Source organism: Panicum hallii, chromosome 1 (genome assembly GCF_002211085.1).
Source record: "Panicum hallii strain FIL2 chromosome 1, PHallii_v3.1, whole genome shotgun sequence".
NCBI classification, from domain to species: domain Eukaryota; kingdom Viridiplantae; phylum Streptophyta; class Magnoliopsida; order Poales; family Poaceae; genus Panicum; species Panicum hallii.
In genome coordinates this window covers 9,027,268-9,043,767 of record NC_038042.1, presented here as the reverse complement: position 1 = coordinate 9,043,767, position 16,500 = coordinate 9,027,268, and the positions used below count along the sequence as shown (strand labels likewise).

Genomic DNA, 16,500 nt, shown 5'->3' with positions numbered 1-16,500 from the left:
CCGGCGTGATCAGCGGGTAGAAAAGTTCACGGAAGAGCAAGAGCAGGAGCTTGAGCTCCTCACCTCCTCCAGCATTTAACTTTTGAAGGTTGCTATGGTCTGCAGACCCTTCCAGAAGGATTACATCGCCTACGTTCTCTCAAGAAGTTGGAGATCAGTAAATGTCCAGCTGTGCGATCACTGCCGGACGAGGGCCTACCCACTTCGCTCAAAGAACTAGTAAGAGCGGACTGCACCGAGGAGCTGTTTGTGCAAGGCAAGGAACTAGAAGCAAGACACCCAGGTTTACTCGTGACGTGGGAGTAATCCAAGGTAATAACAAAACCTTAATCTGCTATTACTTATTTCCAACATTTGTCATAGCTTCTGTAAATCCGACAGACTTAGTTCTTTCTACTGTCAGGACTCAGGAGGTAATCTTGATCTGCCGGTGGCCCATCACCTCTGCTGCTTCAACTACAGCTTACAAGTTTGGTGTGGCTTTATTGGAGCTGTGAATTCTTCAACTTTGTAGAGGTTATATTGGCCACATGTCGGGTTGGCCTCGGGCTGAAAAATCCAGCCCGGTGGTCGGGTCGAGCTCGGGCCGTAGGAAAAGCAACAGTTTTGTTTTGACCGGATCCAAATCGACTCGACGAATGATCAGATCTAGTTTGTTTACTAGAGTTGGCCAGGGTCAAATTCTCATGGGTATATGGCAAATTTTGGCATAGAACCAAATGCTAGCCAATTTTTCGGGCTGATAAAAACAATTTGGTAGGAATTTGTGGGCACTCAACACAAATGACCGACTAAGATGGGCAGGCAGTGCGTACGTTTCCCCGTCGGCTCCATCCCCGACGAGGCTACCATGCTGCAAAACCAGTCAAGGGTACTGTTCGTAATTTCAAAATAAAAGGTGCTGTTTGTGTTTGCCCAATGTGCTGACTGGATCCCTGCCCAATGAACACAGGAGCCACCACTATTCCAAGCTGTTTTAATTTCGCAATCAACCAACTTCCACATCTTCAGTTTTTTTATCTTCTCGTTAGCCAACACTCAGCTGCTGTGTGGTATGGGGAGAAGCAGAACGTACACAACTACCCACGACAGGCAGTTGGGCTGTCACGGTCGATGGCTGGATAGAGAACTGTTCCTTGTAAGCCTCAGAAGAGAAGTGGGCACGTAGGAACAAGGGACGAGACAGCTGCTGCCGAGGATGACAATGTCCGGCACCGGCGGAATGGACGAATGGTCCTTCCTCTTCTTGGTTTTCGTTGGCGGTGTCTCCGCCGCGGCCTTCTCGTTCCGCCTCCTCGCCTACCTCGCGCTCTGCCCACGCCAGCCGAGGGACCTGCGCTGCTGGTATGGCGCGTGGGCGGTGGTTAGAGCTGAAAAAAAATGCTCGTGGCTCGTTAACTCAGCTCCATTCACAGCCGGCTCGGCTCGACTCGGCTCGGTCCAATTCCTAACGAGCCAAGCAGAATTTTGCTCGTTAATATAACAAGCGAGTTCGAGCCAACTTGCGAGCCTAGCCAGGTATGCATACAACAAGCTTATCATATCTATATGTTACATGATTTAGAACCTCCAATTTGTAATCCAATAGGCTCAACTCGTGTCACTAAGCGAAAACCTAGGCTAAATCCCTCACCTCCTCACTCGTTAGCCCCCAGCGCCCCCAACCCGCTCCCCCCCCCCCGGCCCGCCGTTCCCCCTGACGGCCGCCTGCCCCTACTCCTGCCACCCTGCGCCGCTGTGCCCCAGGGCCAGCCCCTTGCTTCCGGCACGGGAGGCGCCACCGCAAGCCATGGATGACAAGGAGCGGACTCCGGCGAGTCATGAATCAAGGAGCAGGCGCAAGGTGGTGGCAAAGAGGATCCTGCTGTCCTCATCAAAGGAGCGGGGCAGCGGCCATTCCGGCCAAGCATCGCGAGATTCAAGCCCTTGCGTGGCATCCATGTCTGTGCATAAGGTATATATCCAAATGGTTATTTGGGCTAGATTTAGCTTGATTTGCACGATATAAGGATGTAGGCTTGGTTCTTAAGAATAGAATTAGGTGCCCATGTTGTACTAGGGTTTTGAAAGTGCTTGATCTGTAGAATCAGTAGTTTTTCTCGTGTATATAAGTAGAAGCAATCTTGTACAAGTTCCATCTATTTTCTCTTGTAGGAATTGGAGGGTGTGGAGGAAGAGGGGGATGAACTAGACAACAGCTTTGACCATAATGATGATTTATCAGTAAGCCTACCATCAGCAAGTGAGGGGGAGGACGTAGTTGAGGTGTCATCAGATGGGGTTTCTATGCCTTATAAAGAAAAGAGAGGACGCAAAAGGCTACTAAAATTGAGGTACACTGAACCTTGATCCAGATCAGAGTGGGTCTCTTGTTGTTAATCCTACTGAATATGATCATGATCACACTCGTCGTTTAATTGCTAAGACGATAATTGTCCACGAGTACTCATTTAGGATGTAGAGCATAAATGGTTTAATGTGTTGACGAAGTGGCCGAATAGCAACTATGATTGGATTGATAGGAAGACAATAAAAAACTGAGTGCATGAAAGTTTATGAATCTGAAAAAGACAATCTCAAGAAGAGTCTCAGAGAGGCTGAATCGATAAGTCTAACTACTGATTTATGGACATCAAATCAAAACATTCAGTATATGTATTCAGTATATGTGTAGACCAGGGTAGGCACGGTTGAGATAGGAGTGGATCGGGAGAACTTGGGTCCGTTTGGCAGCGCTGCCGCCGCTCCGCTCCGTGCAAGATTCCGCGGAGCGCTGCCAAACGGGAAAAACAGCACCGGCTCCTCCCTCGAATCACCGTCAATTGATTCGCCCGGTGACCCATCGAGCGGGGAGCGAAAAAAATCTGCTCCCCGCCGATTCCCTTCACTTCCGCCCCCCGGCCTGCAGTACCGCCGCTCGTTCCTCACCAGCCCGCCCGGCGGCCGCTCGTCCCAGCCGACCCCGCGCGCGCAGGCCTGTCGCACCGGCGGCCGCTCGTCCCAGTATACCCCGCTCGCGCAGGCCCGCAGCACCGGCGGCCGCTCGTCCCCGACCAGCACGCCCGGCGGGTGGACGAGCAGCGCCCGGTGGATCTCGATTCGCGATGCTGAAGTTTGATTCGCGGTCGGACGGCGTATGGAGCTCGATTCATGGTGCTGGTGGATCTTGATTTGCGGCGCTAGGTGTCGATTCGCGGCGCGGAGCTCGATCGCAACGCTGCACGGACGCTGGCGCTTGCCACCATCGTCGCCCGAAGCGGGAGCGTGTGTGGAGCGCCACCAAACGAGTTTTTTTCAGAACTGGAGCAGCCGCGAGCGGGAGCGCGTGGAAGCGAGGAGCAGAGCAGAGTGAATCGAGTTTGGAGTGCTGCTAAACGGGCCCTTATTGTAGCGACTATGTTGAAGTCTAGTTATTTGTGTGTCTTGACTTTTTAGACATTTTGCCATATAGGATGCTTGTCGTCGTGGCTAGCATAGTTGTACATATTTATATAAAAGAAAAAAATTCAGTTTACACCCTCTAGCTATCACAAAAATTTAATTTTTAACCTTCAATTGTAAAACAGGATAACGAGAGCCATCCAACCATGGCAACAAGACAAGTTGACCATTAGGTGGTTTCAAAGGTGATTTTGTATCTTTAGATTAAAAAATCAAAACTAATAAATTTTAAATTAGAAAAATATGAAACTAGTACCAATTTTTTTAAAAAATATAACCTATTTATTTTCTAAAAATATAACCTATTTGTTGGTCTACTTGAATCTTATTTATTTAAAAATAATAGGCATAACTATAAGCAAATACATACTAATAATATGAAAAATTGGATTCGAATAACTGATAAGTAGAGTGCCAATACATAGGTTATATTTTTAGAAAATGCTGGCACTAGTTTCGTACTTTTTAATTTAAAATAAATTACTTATAAAGTTTTTAGTTTAAAATTGAATATCTTTAATTTTTAAAAAATGAAATAAAGCCTTTAAAACCATCCAAGGGTCAAATTTGTCTGCTTTCGACAGTTGGATGGCCTCCGTTATCTGGTTTTGTAGTTGAATGTTGAAAATTGGACATATGTTATAATTCAATGGTGTAAAGTGGATTTTTCCCTATAAAAAAGATCAGCATATATTATCTAACAATTTAATATACGGATTATAATAGTTGTATATCCTTATTCGTATGGATCTTGATGACAGAGTGATGTGCATGCATCATGTGTGGTGACGGACGCAGTCAGCCACGCGCTAACATCCGCGGTAGTATGTCCGTCGCCGGCCAATGCACAGATTGGAATGGAGGTCAGTGAACGCTGATGATGGCGGTCCTTTTTGCGGATAAAGTGTAGTGGGTTAGCCGACATATAAATACTAGGCACATTGTCACCGAACATGATAATGATCTACTTCAAGCGGGATTCAAACTAAATTATTCCAGATAAATCAATTTCTCCCTACATGTTTCTCCTTGGTTATGAACTCTAAAGAAATAACATGGCCATCGATGAGGGAGACTATTATGTTAAATTCAAACTTCATTGTAAAAACGATGGTCACAAGTGCATGTTGTTTGCAGTATATGGTCTTACACAAAAGAACAACATAAGGAAAAGTTTAAATAAAAATTGGCACATACTTGTAGTAAATAATTGCAGCCGTACATAACAGGTAGGCATTTCAATATTATACGTCATCCAGAAGAACAATAAGGACCATTTTTATTACAAATGGCCAAATCTATTTAATATGACCTCTCAAACTCTACGCCCACTACAAGAATTATGATTTTTATGACAAAAGTCCTCATGACGAGGACAAATATCATCATATATTGTAACATTATATGACGATAAAATCTATGTCATCATAAATTCATGAGCCCTTGAACTATTTATGACAACTCTCTTCTTTTGGTCACGTAAAGATGCCGATTGTCGTCACAAAATGTCAACCAGAGTAGCCGATTGTCGTCACAAACCGTCATGAATGGAATGCCAATTTGTGACACCACAGACTCGTCTGCAAATGTGTTTAAATACCATATGAACCAGTACAAAACATGACAAAATATAAGTGTCACATAATCTACAAAAACTATACATGACGACACTGCGATGTCACAAAAAACCATCCAAACTTGTTCTTCGTCTTAGCATTTGTGACGACTCGTACATAATGTGATGCGTTGACTAGCTAATATATGATAGAAGTAGTGGCCATAAAAGGTAACAATATGTGACGCTACAAATCTTCCGTCACAAAATATACTGACATTTTGTGACCGTGGACCATAAAACCGTCACGACGTACTTTATGTGACGGTCGTTTTGTGACGACACTGTGACGCGGGGATTTTGGTCATAACATACTTTTTATGACCAATTGCGTACTTTACATGATATATTCGGTTTGTCATAAAAGCCAAGATTTCTTGTAGTGGCCTTAGACTGGTAGAAATATCCAGTTACTAGTATACATAGGCGAGTAGTGGGTATGATCCAACCTCTGAGAAATGACATATGATCCTAGTCATGCTGAGTTAGAATATAGATTTCCTATCACAACGGTACAAGTCAAATATAGAAGTAATTCAGACCTCACTTCTATTAATAAATACATGTACTTTTTCCCATAAAAGGCAAAAGACATTATTTAAATTGGAACAATGTTTGTTAATAAGAGATTATTATTACTATTTGGTTGCTAATAAGTAGCAAGCGGAAATCAGAAGAACTGTTACTATGAAAAATGACATAGCATAGATCTCTTTGACATTGTTTAACAGAATGACCAAAAATACAGCAAGTCAAAATAAAATGAGAAGAAAAATCTAAGTTTGATGATGACCGATGCTCTAGACAATAAGACGGAACTAATGTGCCCTTGGATTAGAAATTGAACCTGAAATGTTACCTTATTGAATGATTGGTTCGATTATTGAGAAAAGAAGAAATTAAATATTATACCCTTTTGGAAGGGAATGAAAACATCCACCATTTCATTTGGTTGCTAATGGAAAACATAGAAAACAACAAATCGTCAAATTAGGATAAGAGAATGGAATGATAGTCGATGGTGTTGAGTTAAAAGTTTATATCACCAACTATTACAATGGATAGTTTGGATCATTAGAGGAAAATGATCTTAGTATGGTAGAAAACTAAAATCAAGACATAACCTAGGTATTGGATGCGGAAAATAACATTCTCACTATGTATTTCACAGAAGCAAAAGTAAACAAGACGATCTTTCAAATAGAGCATAATAAATCTCCAGGACTCCATGATTTTACAACTAAAGTTTATCAAATCTTCTAAGATATTATAAAAAGTGATCGTATGATCAAGAAAAATTTTCTGGAATATGGAACATTTAGGATAAAAGAAGACTCGCAAACTAGATTCTAGGAGGACACCTAGGTTGGCTCTAATTAAACCTTTAAAGGAGCAATTTCCTAGCTTGGATGATATAGTGCTATCCTCAAGCTACACGCGAATGTGATAAATCAAACAATCAAACACCACTAAATATATCTTTTAGAAGATATTTTTTTGGGGATAAATTGATTGCTTGACAAAATCTAGTATCCATTTGTCAACTTTCTTATTGGAGAGATATTTTTATCCGAAATTTACATAGACATGGCCAATTTGTAGTTTGGTGTGTGCATCAATATCTAATGTATTTGGACATCACAATCATCAATATATTTATTTGGAAGCTGAAGATTTAGCTAAAAATAAAAAAATTCCTCTAGTACCTCCAATAGGTTTATCTTAACCAAGGATAATTTAGCAAAGAGAAAACAGTTTGTGAGTCAAAGCTTTCGTTTCTACAATTGCAACGAAACAAGTAAATACTCTGTTTTTGTTGCTGCTAGAATTATTTGGAGGACTTTTCATACAGCTACAGGGTCAACACACATAGGCCAATACCTCATATGCTTGGAAATTGGTTAGCAGGCATAGCACGGAAAGATAGGTTAATAATTTTTGTGGTGGTTTTGGCTCTTTGTGTGCTACTGGTTTTTTAAAGAAAAAAAATAGTGTGCTACCTCTTTTATGTAGGCTGTGTTGTAAGGAGCATATGGGCTACGATCGTGATTGCTATTGCATTGTGAGAAGTTAAGGACCGTTCGGCAAGCAAAGCGTTAGGAATCGTCACTTTGGACACCTTTGCTAACAAAGGATGGAGAAGCAATAATCAAATTTGTTTTTGACTACTTTCTTTAGTTGGTGTATAGTTTTCCTTATTATTTGTGTGCACATTGGGCTGAGAATTTTGTTAGAATTTGGCTAGAAGACTTTCCCATTTGACTCATCAGTCCGCTCCCTGTTCGTGGCGGCAGCAAGAATGTAACGACCTGATGGAACTGTTTCTGACCAGTTGCGATGTCGAAGTAATGAATAGACAACTGATTGATGATAGGAGCCTGCGAGCGAACTTGGCATCGAATGCCAAAATCACGCTGCCTGTCTCCAACTGCGAGCACATCAGCCTCTCTATCCTACATTGTACAGACAACACCGGATTCCCCCCATCAAGCAAAAAAAAAATCACCTAATAGCCAGAAATCACTTTGGTCGGTCGTGGTAACATTCTCTAATTTACCTGCCTGTGAAAGATAATGATGTGCCGGATTGTACATGTACTGCAATCTGTGGATCTATTACCTGAATTCTTTGGCAGAAAGTTTAATTCAGAGGCCAGGCCGTAGCCATTGCCTTGGAGCACCTGCTGTATACAGCAACAGAGAAGAGAATCGTTGTCGATAGATGGTGCGGTTCTCAAATGAGTTTTTCCACATCGCAGATTCAAATTTTGTACAAAATGCTACTTCCTGGATTAGTTCAAATGACTAGAACATTCCGTGCAAAGCGCGCGCACTATCATAACTTTAGTATTAAGTCTGCTAAATAATACCAAGTATAACTGTAAAGCGATTGCTAAGACCAGAAAAACATTATTTGCCTGCTCCAAACAATCTAACCAGCATAACAAATCAAAATTAAGAAGAAACTCAAGAACCACTTGCTCAGTCCATCATGAATGCATATCAGGCATATAGAAAGTATCTATCACAAAATAACATCATATCTTGAAAACATAACAATGCAGGCCCTATAGTTCTATCTAGCCATAGGTTACATGTTTACATGTTATTCTAAAATTCGTAGCTACCAAAAAATTTAGCTGGTAGCTTGGAATATTGATCCAAATAAGAAAAATAGTAAATCAAACAGTTTGCAGCAACGAGTTTAATGGAAGCATGTAGCAATCTGGCATAGCAATGAGTTTTTAAAGCTCATCAGACTCCGATCAACTGACAACCAAACACACAAAAGGTTGGCCACAAGTGGTAGAGGCAAAATGGATGCGACCTTCAGCAGATTATTAGACACACAAAATCTGGCTGGCCGCAACTGGTAGTGGCAAAATGTAAACCAATTCCTCTTATAGCTATGAATCCTTGCTTGGGCTATAAAGAAAAAATAAAAAATATTTTAAGCAAGGAACTTGGTACTATATAATAAAGATATGCAAACGTCGTCCTAAACATTAGAAGGTTATTGGGACCTCGAAGTACATATATAAGTTTTAGTTTTTGATACGCGATCGTAAAAGAAAGAAAACTTGATGTTAGTAAACCCAACCTTTTCCTTGTAACACTTTTCTTTTTCTTAGTTGTACAATCATCTGATGCATTTGCATTAACAGTAGCAGCATGCAGTGCCCTACGGCAAAACACGCCAAAAGAAGCAATTAAGGTCACCACAACTTAGGTTCTCAGACAGTTATCATAGATAGACTACTGCATCGTACCTAAATTAGCTGCAGGTATTATTTTTTCCCAAGTTGACTAAATACCTCAAGGGCAAGTCTAACTGCATATGTTTTACTTCTTTTGAGTACAGGAAGAAAGTTCATTCTAACTTAAAATTGAAGAAATATATATGTAGTCAAACAGCTCATCGCACAATGTTCAAATGATGTGCATGTGTTTCCTTCCATTAATATGTTATCTGACCTGTGGTCATGGGCATAAGCATGTATAAATTTTCTTTTTATGAATAACAATCGCTATTATAAATATCAAGTTAATAGGTATGTCCAACAGCTAACTTGAACCAGAAGTATCCACGCACGTCAACATGCACGTTCCACACCGCAGGCCGTCTCAGTGCCAACAAGCGGGGCCGCGTTGTCTGCGTCAGTTCATTTTAGGTTCATATTTTTCTTGCACCGAAGCCTGCAATTTTTCCATTGGTTGCAGCCTTGCAGACTTGCAAGCCTCCGAGCCGCATAACGCGCGCCGGGTGCCACGCGTCGCGGGAAGCTCGGACAGATCTCCAAACGGCAGCATCTTTACCAGATTTGGCAAAACCGAAGAGCATGCCTTTGTGATCATTGGCAGGATGAACTGTGGAAGAAGATGATAAGATGAAGCTAGCTAGCAGTGGACAGTCAGCGTGGCGGCGGCCAAGGCTTCAACCTGCCGGGCGCTGATACGATCTGCCGTCGATCGTTGATATTCTTGGGCCCTTGGCGCGGACGCTGCTCTTCCTAGTTCCTAGTGTCGAGGGAGCTGATCCGGTCCACCTCGCGCTGGAGAGCGGAGGGTGCCTCGTCGTTGACCGGGCAGCTCGTCGGCGAGAGTGCGAGGTGGTGCGTCCCGCTCGAAGAATACAAACGGCTTGTGTGTATCTAGGCCCAAAATTAAACAGCTTGTGTGCGCCGGAGAAGCCCAAACATCAGACACAATGATGTCAGCAACACCGCGGTTCAAGGCCTTGCCGGCTCAAGAAATGGACGCAGCATCATCAGACACCATGATTGACAGGTAAGTACAACAAAGATCTGATCATCGCGGTTCGAAAAAAAAACTGATCGTCACTGATCGAGTGTTCTGTGTGCACGGTGCACCAAGAGAAACTGACATCAGCGTGTTTTCGCACCACCGACTGCATCTTACGGGTCGCCAAAGAAGCTCCAAGTGTTGCACAACCCTTGATGATTATCTTGATTGCTTCTTTAATTTCATTCTAGCAGTTTCCTGTAGTGAAGTAAGAGCACGGCTGCTGCTTTGATTGTGGGATGGCACGATCGATAAAGCATAAGCCCTGTGTAAATAGAATAGCTTAACTGTTCAGAAGTTGGCACTAGTTTTCCCATTAAATACTTAAATAAAGCAACGGTAAAAGATGCCCGGTTAGTGCAGCACCAATTTCTTGAGTCGTTCTTGGCTTTTGTATGTGTCTTCCTGAGTTCGTCAGCGGCGAATTCCGCAGTGAGCTTCAACATCAAGATGCATCAAAGCTCTACTTAAACTGGGTAAAGCAGGTAGAGGTAAAGAGATGGATAAGATCGGACCAAGGCTCCATCTTTCCTTCTCATTCTGAATAAGATCTCTCCACACTGAGTTAAGATTTTTTGGGTTTTGATTACTGGGTCATTTAAAATTTTCTCAAAAGTTCCAACTAGCTACTTAAAGATCCTAATTAGTCTAAATTTGCTCTTAAGTTTACTTTGGTTTCTCCACACCTCAGCAGGCAGCAGCAGACATTCCCTCTGTGTCCGAAAGAGGTGGTTTCTTTTGAGCTTTTTCTTTTACATGTGTTTCCTTTGAGCTTAATGAGCAAGAGACAGGATCTTTATTCCCTTCTAGGATTTCCTTTCACTTTATTCCGTCCAAATTGGAGAAAAGACAAGCAGGCCAACACAAAAGGCACAAAAATCTCTTTTGTTCCAACATGAGTGCAAAAATTTTACAGTAAATAGGAAATGATTGATATTATGATTAGTATTAGGTGATCAATGGGCGGACAGTTCATTTTGTGTTAAGCTCGTGACAATAATTAGGCCCATAAGCAACCACATATGGTAACTTCAATGATGAGTGCACCTAAAATAAATCCACTGTGAATGAACCTTACACGTGCATGAACAGTAAAATTTGAACCTGCTCTTGTTTTAAAAAGAAATAAAGGCAGAGATCACTGTACTGTTATTGACAATGGGCATCCTATGAGCACCTATGAGCATAGATCAACTTCAATTAGAGCTCACCAGAACCCCATGAGAACAAGTAGTATGTAACAGCCTCACACAGACGCATATGCTGCATTACAGACCATCAGGATGTTTTTACTTCAACTTCTCCAACAGATTAGTGGGAGCAGCATTTCACACTGTACAGTGATTCAGTGAACAGAACAGACACAAGGCACAAAGCAACCAATAGTGGGAGCAGCATTTCTCTTCCATGATCCTATTGTTCATGCCTTTATCTCCTTGTCAAGTTAATTATTGTTCTTGAGATTGCAGTAATGCAGCACCCGGGTCCTGTAACAATACAGAAAAACGAAGCTTTCTTCTTCAGATCAAGAAAATGGAGACCAGAGCATTCTTCCTCTTCAGATTCTAACTTTACTGGCCAGTGTCAGCACCTGTTGTTGTATGACCACTTGCAACTCAACAAATAAACCTGTAAACTTGTACAAGTACAACAAGATCTGATCATTACTGATCAGTGTGCTATGTGTACGAAGAGGAATGGACATTAGGAAGTATTTTCACAATTTCACACCATCGGCCGCTTTATAAGGGTCGCCAAAGAAGCCCCCAGATGCATCAAACTGCTCTTAAATTGGTTAAGCAGGTAGATGTAAATACATGAATATGATCGTAGCAAGGCGCCATCTTTCCTTTTCTTTCTGAAGAAACTCTCAACACTGAGGGAATTTTTGGGTTTTGATCACTGGGTCATTTAGACCTTTTTTTCCCTTCGAATTTCCAGGTAGCTACTTAAATACTCACTCCCTTCCAAATTGTAAGTCATTTTAGCATTTTTAGATACATAATTTTTTTCTATATATCTAGATATTGTGTGTATCTAGACGCATATAATGGCTATGCTATGTATCTAGAAAAGCTAAAACGACCTATTGTTTAAAACGAATGAGGTATTTCAATTAGTCTAGATTTGTTCTTAAGTTTAATTTAGATTTCTCCACACCTCAGCTGACAGCAGCGCACACACCCTCTTTTATCCGTCCAAAAGAAGTTGTTTCTTCAGAGCTTTTATTTTACAGAGGATTCTTTTGAGCTTAATGAGTGAGACAAAGATCTTTATTCCCTTCTAGGATTTCCTTTCACTTTATTGCTTCCAAATCCGAGAAAAGATAAGCAGGGTGACATAGAAGCACGGAAACCTCTTTGTTCCATGAGGGCAAAAATCAATAAAAAATGGAAAATAACTGATGCTATGTTTAGTCTAAGGTGATCAATGTGCAGACACCTCATTTTGTGTCAAGCTCGGGACAATAATTAGGTACATAAGCAACCACATATGGTAACAATATTTTTCTTGTTTTAGCAACTCACCTAAAGAACATCCATAATGAATGCATCTAGAATAAATCCACTGTGAGTGAACCTCCCATACGTGTATCACAGAAAAAATCACACCTACTTTCCCTCTTTAAGGGGGAAAAAAGACAGAGACAATAAGCATCCTTTAAACAAACTAGTATGTAACAATAACTTCACATAGACCCATAAACTGCATCATAGATCATCAGGATGTATTTACTTCACCTTTTCAACGTATTACTGTACAATATGAACAGAAAACACAAATGGCACAAAGCGCAACCGACCAGTTAGAGCAGCCTGGACCTGGAGGGCAATGGTCAAAAGTAACAAAGCTGGGTACATCTGGAAAACAGTAGGGTACGTACGAACATATAAACAAAGCAGCTTCGGCACCAAATATTACCAGACCAGCAATCAACAAAGCAAAGCAGAGAAAGAAGCATCATCAAGCACAAGGAAGCAGAAAGCAAATAACGTCATCAGTACTCCAAATAAAGCATAGGCACACCCGCACAAGCACCCGCATGTACTCAACCTATAGCCACACGGACATGGAACTTATCACACAAGCAAAGAACCTTGAACACATCTCTCAATAGCACCCAGGCAGCAGTTGTGTTTTGTAGAATCAATATGATCAAAACTGGCAAGCAAGTGGAGGGAGGATGGTGTGGAAAGCTATCGCTTTAAAAACTCGATCATTAAGTTTCCTTGAACAAGGACACAGTTTACAAACAATCCATCTCTAAGCACAAAGCCATTTACAATTTGGGAGGTACAATTCATAGTATCCTTCCAATCCATCCAAAAGAATTGGACAGTCAGTTCCCTGGTTGCCTGGAACAGGGTCCAGCCTGTCGTTGTAAAGAATGATCAGTGCCCTAACAAAACCAACGAAAAATGATCTTTGGTCAAAACTTTCTGTACAGCAAACAGTGTGATCTAATAATTCCTCATCCTCTGGCTAGGTAAACCTCCAAATGTTTCCCTTTCCCATTCTGCTGTGAGCTCCCAGATTGAAAACTGTACTCAATTCTCTTCCTGTATCCCATGGCTGGAGTTTTACTTCCAAATGCAATTTGATGCAGCTGCAAGAAAGCAAGCATACTTACTGCAAATACCGCAGCATTACCCAGAGCACCACCGATCTTGTCCAGCCGAAGTGAATTCTTGGCTAAAGACAAACTACATGATAGCATGCTTGACATGATCCTTGAACTACTGCCCCTGTTGTGCTCTGCATCATCCTCTGAATGGGTCGCACAGACATCTTCTGGTGAGATAAATCGACTCTTGTCACTCACTTCACCCACAAATGCCAAGGCCTCGTCGATGACTCTGTACCTCTTCCCCTGATGTTCTGCTAATCTCATAGCGAGGACTAGACGGCTTTGCTCCAGTCTAGCAATTGCAGCATCTCGCTCAGCCCGCTGTTGCGATTGAACAGTCTGTAGAGGAACAACAACACAGGTTAGAAGCTGATCTAAGACAGGATGGGAATAATCAAATTAACAAAATGCCCAGGAACTCCAAATTATCAATATGTATGTACTGTCTACATCTTTGTCAAATTTCAGAACGCAGCTTCCTGCTTCATGTCACAATTTATTAGCAAGCATGGATAGCATAATGATGCTGAAAAATCATTGGGCTGAAACAACCATCAAACTTGGAATTACTTCCATTTCCGCATGTTAGGATTACAAAGCGAAATCAAGTATATCCTTATGCGAGATGACAAGAATCTGCATCTCCGCGTACCACACCAAACATGTATCCATGCTATCACCTTTTAAGAAGAGATAGATGTCTGTAGAATAGGATACTAATATTTCTAGCACAACCGGAATCCAGATCACGGGACACCAGGACGGGAAGGGCAAGCAAAACCATGTGGATTGGCAGGACACCCTTAATATCCACATGGCTCACATGACCAACAAATCTGCACTCAATGAGCAAGAGACCGGCCATTTTTGAGGCAAAATCACTGGAGCACAATTTTCCAAATAGAACAATCATAGAAAAGTAAATGCATTATCATGGCAAAACAGTAACAGCTCTGCTAATGCCACACAACATACATACGTTCAGCAGCACAGCTCATTTTCTACTATGTACCGTGTGAACATCATGGAACGGGATCAAACAAGTGTAAAACAAGAGTGCTCCTCGTGGATTTCAAGGCGCGAACACCAAGCCCCTTGGAGGCCGCACATCGAATACAGGCAGGGCATTTTAGGAAATCAGGATTAGCAGTTCCTCATGCCAGAATCTGCCCAATCACGGGAACAACGCGATCCGGAGCTCCCAAAGGCAGTCCCAATCGATCGCAACTGCAGCCCAGAAGTGGTGGTCCACACCTGAACTAACTCACGCTAGCAATCAACGCGACACCCTAGAAGAGGCTGGGAAGCGATTGGGGTTAGGGGAGACAGTGGGGCGGGAGGGGCGCAGCCTCACGTGCAGGAACTGGAGGTGGTCCTCGAGGTCCTCGAGCGCGGAGCGGATGGCGTGCAGGCTCCTGGCCTCGGCCACGGCCTCCGCGGCTCCCGCGCAGCCCTTGACGAAGACGCCCCCGTCCCTGCCGCCGCCGCCGCCGCAGCGAAGGCGTGCCCCTCCGGCGGGCGGCGCGGTCGGGGGCGGGGGAGGCGGGGGCAGCAGGAGGTGGGCGCGCGAGGACGCGAGGATGGCGTCGCTGAGGCGGTCGTGGAGGTCCCAGATCCGCTCGAGGACCGCCTCCGGCTCCGCCGCGTCCCACCTCATCGCCGGCGCGGATCGGGCGGAGAGGGGAGTTGAAAGGGAGGGAAAGGGAAGTGGAGGGGGAGTGGAGGGAAGCCAGAGGAATATGTGAGAGACGGCTGGCGGCACGGCCGATGCGGGTGGTTGGGTGGGGCGGGGAGCTTTTGCTTTTGTTGGTTGCGGGCAGGGAAATCGCCGGGCTCCCGAGGTGTGGGTCTGTTGGACCGGGAGAGAAGGCCGGCGACTGGCGGGGAAGCGCCTGGAACTGGAACTGGAGGCGTTTCAACCAGATTTCCCTCTCGTTTGAAGGCAGCTAGATTTTCTCTAGATTTCCTGCTGACTCGGACGGAGGTGGCTACGCAAGCTTGCAACTGAGCTAGAGCTATGTTGGTAGACATGTGACCAGCTACGAATCGAAATTGTTCGAAAGGGTTGCTGACAGTGGATTGTTATGTGCACTTGTTGTTGGTTTTTTTTTGGAAAAAAGATGATTCTTTCCTGAGTTGAGATTGCTGCAGATTTTGAAGAGAGATGCGCTAAAATTTTGTGTGGTGTACTGAATTTTTTCTTTTTTTTCATAAAATAAAAGGAAAAAATTATTTTTACCTCCCTAAATTTTAGAATGAATCCGTGTTTTCTCCCTAGACAATGGAACCGTCCGCCTAGACTCTTCGGACACATGACCTCCTAACTGGTTTCTGTCAGTGGTTTTTCTTCTTTTCTTTATCTTTATTTTGGCTGAATCTTTAAAAATTATAGTAAATCACAAAAAAGTCATAAAATAGAAAATCAAATTTTATTGGACTCCACGTAAGTAGATCTATGCAGTGAACATATGATATGATATAATTTAGTAAAAACTTTATTGTACTTTTAGATATATACTTTTCTGTAATTAATTTATAGCTACAGTTTCTGTCGTCCAATTATGGTGAAATTTTTACGGTGAGCTAATCATTATATGCTTGAGCTGTAGTAGAAAAATTATGGTGAAATTTTACTGCCACTCAAGTATATAATGATTAGCTCACCATAAAAATTTCACCACAATTGAACAAAAAAACTATAGCTATAAATTAATTATAGAAAAGTATATATTTAAAAGTACAGCAAAATTTTTTAACTAAATTATATAATATTATATTTTTACTGCATAGATCTTCCCATGCAGAGTCCAAGAAAATTAGATTTTCCATTATTTACTATGATTTTTCAAAAATTCAGCCAAAATAAACATAAAAGAAAAGGAGAAAATAAAAATCAGCTAGTGAGATCATGTGTCCGGTATCGCAAGTTCGAGGCGAGTTCGAGGAGTCCAGGCGGACGGTTTCACTGTCTAGGGAGGAAATGCAGATTGGTTCTAAGTTCAGGAAGGTAAAAA

The 16,500-nt window shown here is 42.5% G+C and overlaps 1 protein-coding gene and 1 long non-coding RNA gene across 2 annotated transcripts; one reads left to right on the top strand and one right to left on the bottom strand.

Annotated features, from left to right (window-relative positions):
- The first annotated feature begins 1,740 nt into the window (after positions 1-1,740).
- On the top strand, positions 1,741-3,448 carry LOC112874384. The gene is made up of 2 exons (XR_003224948.1): positions 1,741-1,954; positions 2,155-3,448. It is a non-coding gene; the product is annotated as an uncharacterized LOC112874384 (long non-coding RNA).
- A 9,595-nt stretch (positions 3,449-13,043) lies between these two features.
- On the bottom strand, positions 13,044-15,397 carry LOC112893736 (plastid division protein PDV1). Its single transcript, XM_025961206.1, has 2 exons — positions 14,841-15,397; positions 13,044-13,825 (listed from the first exon to the last, which is right to left on the bottom strand). The coding sequence occupies exons 1-2, from the start codon at positions 15,141-15,143 to the stop codon at positions 13,331-13,333; spliced, it is 798 nt and encodes a 265-aa protein (XP_025816991.1). The 5' UTR covers positions 15,144-15,397; the 3' UTR covers positions 13,044-13,330.
- Positions 15,398-16,500: the final 1,103 nt, after the last annotated feature.